General features: G+C 56.7%; 1 protein-coding gene across 1 annotated transcript; it reads right to left on the bottom strand.

Annotated features, from left to right (window-relative positions):
- Positions 1–418: 418 nt before the first annotated feature.
- On the bottom strand, positions 419–2,477 carry Trh (thyrotropin releasing hormone). Its single transcript, XM_003463180.4, has 3 exons — positions 2,306–2,477; positions 1,680–1,880; positions 419–1,347 (listed from the first exon to the last, which is right to left on the bottom strand). The coding sequence occupies exons 2-3, from the start codon at positions 1,873–1,875 to the stop codon at positions 902–904; spliced, it is 642 nt and encodes a 213-aa protein (XP_003463228.2). The 5' UTR covers positions 1,876–1,880; positions 2,306–2,477; the 3' UTR covers positions 419–901.
- Positions 2,478–2,979: the final 502 nt, after the last annotated feature.

Here is a 2,979-nt window from a genome sequence, read left to right as displayed (position 1 = left end):
GCACCCAGCTGACCCTAAAAGCTCCTGGTTTGAGTCTCCTGACAGCAAATGGGTCTTTGCTGGGTCATGCCTGTCTGATAATCGGCTTTTAGGTACCATAGGCCATCAGTGATTACATGCCTGGGGATTACAGACCTGAGCCACACCCATCCTTCTCTCCCACTCCCAAATTAGCAGATGTGGGACCTCAAATGTCCCCTCTACCTCAGGCTGCACCTGACCACATGTTTTTTGGTAGGCACTGCTTCTCCAAGCCTTGGTTTCTCTATGTCCTCCTTTTTTTTCTTTCATATATCTGAAACGGGGACTGGCATGGGCTCTCACCTTTCAAGATCTCTGATTTCCCTGCAGCAGACCAGGGAACTCCATCTACCCCCTGCCATTTAAATCTGCACAAAAATGCAACCACACAGCTTGAGATGATCCAATGGCACTTTATTGTCATTAGGAGTGACTCTCATGGACTGGGCAGAGTGCCTAGAACATTACACAAAAGCCACAGCTTCCAGGGTGACATTTGTTCCCAAATGCATCCATGCCCACAGCAGGGAGTTTTCCAGAACAACTTTCCCAGGGAGTGCAGCGCACCAGCAGAAGGTGCCCTGGGACCTGGGGCTGGGACAAGGTACACACTCAAGAGTCTGGCTACATGCAATAGAGGATGGGAACTGGGCATGGACATCTTGGCACCTTCTCTCTGTGGGGACTCCTTAGATGACATAGAAGAAAGGGGCTCAGGTGTGGGCAGCATGGGCTTTCCCTTCTTGGTTGGCAGTCACATCCCTGAAGGAAGGGTTCAGATGTACAGTCAGGATCTAAGGAGGGGCTGGGGAGCTCTGAAACCTGGGGCACACAAGGCTCAGATCCCGCAGACCCCAACTCCACACCCAGGATGTGAGGTTTATGCTTCCAGGGGCTCCCTAGCCCAATAGGCTCGCCGCCCTGGGTGCTGCCGCTTCTCCTGGGACCCCTGGCCCTGGTCCAGGTCACCCAGGAGCCCCAAAAGGAGGCTGACTTGGTCACAGGCACCCCAGGACCCACATGGCCCTTCTGGGACCCTCTTGCCGGGGTGCTGACGCTTCTCGGGCAGGGGTGCCCTCTCGCCATTGTCCTCCAAGTCCTCTTCCAAGCTCCTCTGGCTGTGAGAGTCCACCAGACTTCGGCCTGGGTGCTGCCTCTTAGTGACTGGATACTCCAGCCAGAGTGAGCGCCGACCAGGGTGCTGCCGCTTGAGGAGACCCACTGTATTCCTTTCCTCTTCCTCCTGCTGAGGCCCTTCCTCAGTGTTCTCCCTTTTGCCTGGGTGCTGACGCTTGAAGAGCCAGTGTGGCTGTGGGACCTGGGACTCTGGGAGCAGAGAGCAGCCATAAGGGACCTGCATGAGTAACCCTCCCAGGGACACACAGAGGACCCAAGCCTTGCTCTATCCCCCCAACTTTGTGTGATCCTTAGTGATCTTGCAACCTCCCTGAGCCTCATTTCTTTGGGTGTAAAATAGAATATCCAGCACTCAGGAGGCTGACAGTAAACTGAAAGAGCCTAGGAAATACTTGTATGCCTGTCACACACGAGTTAAGGAAGGTTCTCCCACTGAAGGTCCATTTGGAGTGAAACAGAAGAGGAAGCTGACCTTGCAGGGAGAGGACAAGGAGGGTGGGTAGTCGCCACCTCCCACTCACCATGCTCCACAGGTGCCCCTGGCTGCTCCTGTAAATCTTCCCCGAGGAGGAGCAGGTGCTCTGCCTGCTGCAGGAGGTCATCCAAGCCAGGACCCTCAGCTGCCATCAGTGCTTCCTGCTGGATGCAGCCCCCTGGGGTACCGGTCACGATCAGGGCCAGGGCCAAGGCGAGGGGCCACCAAGGGCCAGGCATCATGGTGTCTGGGACAGGGACAGGAAAGGTGAGTACACTGCTCCCTGCTCCCTCCAGCTCCCTGCTCTCACACACTGCTGCCCGCCTAAGCAGTACCCTCTGCACCTCCTGTCCCCTGTTCTGGTGCCCAGGGACCATTCCTGCTGCCCCCACCCTGGTCATGCTGTCCAGAGCCCCCACCCCCACTCTCATAAACCTTCGGTTCCTACAGCCCCACCCTGTAGACCAGGTGCCAGGTAGTGCTCACATGAGCACTGCTGGGTCCCAGTCAGCTGGAGACCCTGTTTGGAGCTGCATTCTGTGTGCAGTGCTGGGCTAGAATTACAGCCACAGAACCCCAAGGCCAGGGTGAGGACCCCCGAGCAAAGATCTCCAGTTAACACTGGGCTCTGGCACCCCCACGGGTTGGGTCTGGGTCTCCTGAGGCTGTCACCTGAGTCAGGGTCCAGAGTCCAGGGTCCTGTGCACTGGAGGTCAGAGTCCCACTGCAGAGGCTCCGGGGCTGAGCGCCTGGGGTGGAGGGTCCAGTTGGGGTGCAGGGTGCTGTCCTGGTCCGGGTGAGCTGTTTGTTACTAGTGCTGTCTCCCTTATATGCGTGTGGGGTGGGGAGGGGCCAGGAGAGGCGGGGGTCCGCAGTCCTGACTACCAGTGGGCGGAGAGAGGGAGGGAGGGACTGAGAGAAGACGAGGAAACAAAGGAGCAGACGAACAGGAAAGGACCCAAAGACGAAGGGAGGGGGGTGGATTCTGATCTTGCCTGTTCTGCATCCGGAGACCACCCCTCCCTACCTCCCTCTACCTTCTCACCTGGCTTCTTCTCATCTGCGGGATGGGCGGAGAGGATCATTTTCAGAATTCCAAATTAGTGGTTTCGGATATAACTAGGTCTTTGATGGTTTTGGGTTTTGTTCGTTGGCTACAATGCTTGAAATATATGAAGAAACATTATTTTAAAACCAGGAGAACTTAGGGAAAAGTGGCTTCTGCTGAGAAAGGGGCAGGTTCCTTGCTGGTGAGGGCAGCAGCCACCCTGGTCACTCCCCACCCCTCCCCAGTGTCCCCAGTGCCTCCAGTCTTGGAGGAAGGGATGGAGCCTGCTGGAGCCCCC

Source organism: Cavia porcellus, unplaced genomic scaffold, assembly GCF_034190915.1.
Source record: "Cavia porcellus strain 051 isolate PalLab524CR breed Dunkin Hartley unplaced genomic scaffold, mCavPor4.1 scaffold_27, whole genome shotgun sequence".
Lineage (NCBI taxonomy): Eukaryota > Metazoa > Chordata > Mammalia > Rodentia > Caviidae > Cavia > Cavia porcellus.
Note: the sequence above shows the minus strand (reverse complement) of the source record. Positions and strands in the feature narration are given on the sequence as shown.

Coding starts and splice junctions, on each gene's coding strand:
- Trh (XM_003463180.4), bottom strand. CDS start 1,875: ATGATGCCTGGCCCTTGGTGGCCCCTCGCCTTGGCCCTGGCCCTGATC. Junction 1,348..1,679: donor AGGGGCACCTGTGGAGCATG/GTGAGTGGGAGG, acceptor CTCTGCTCCCAG/AGTCCCAGGTCCCACAGCCA.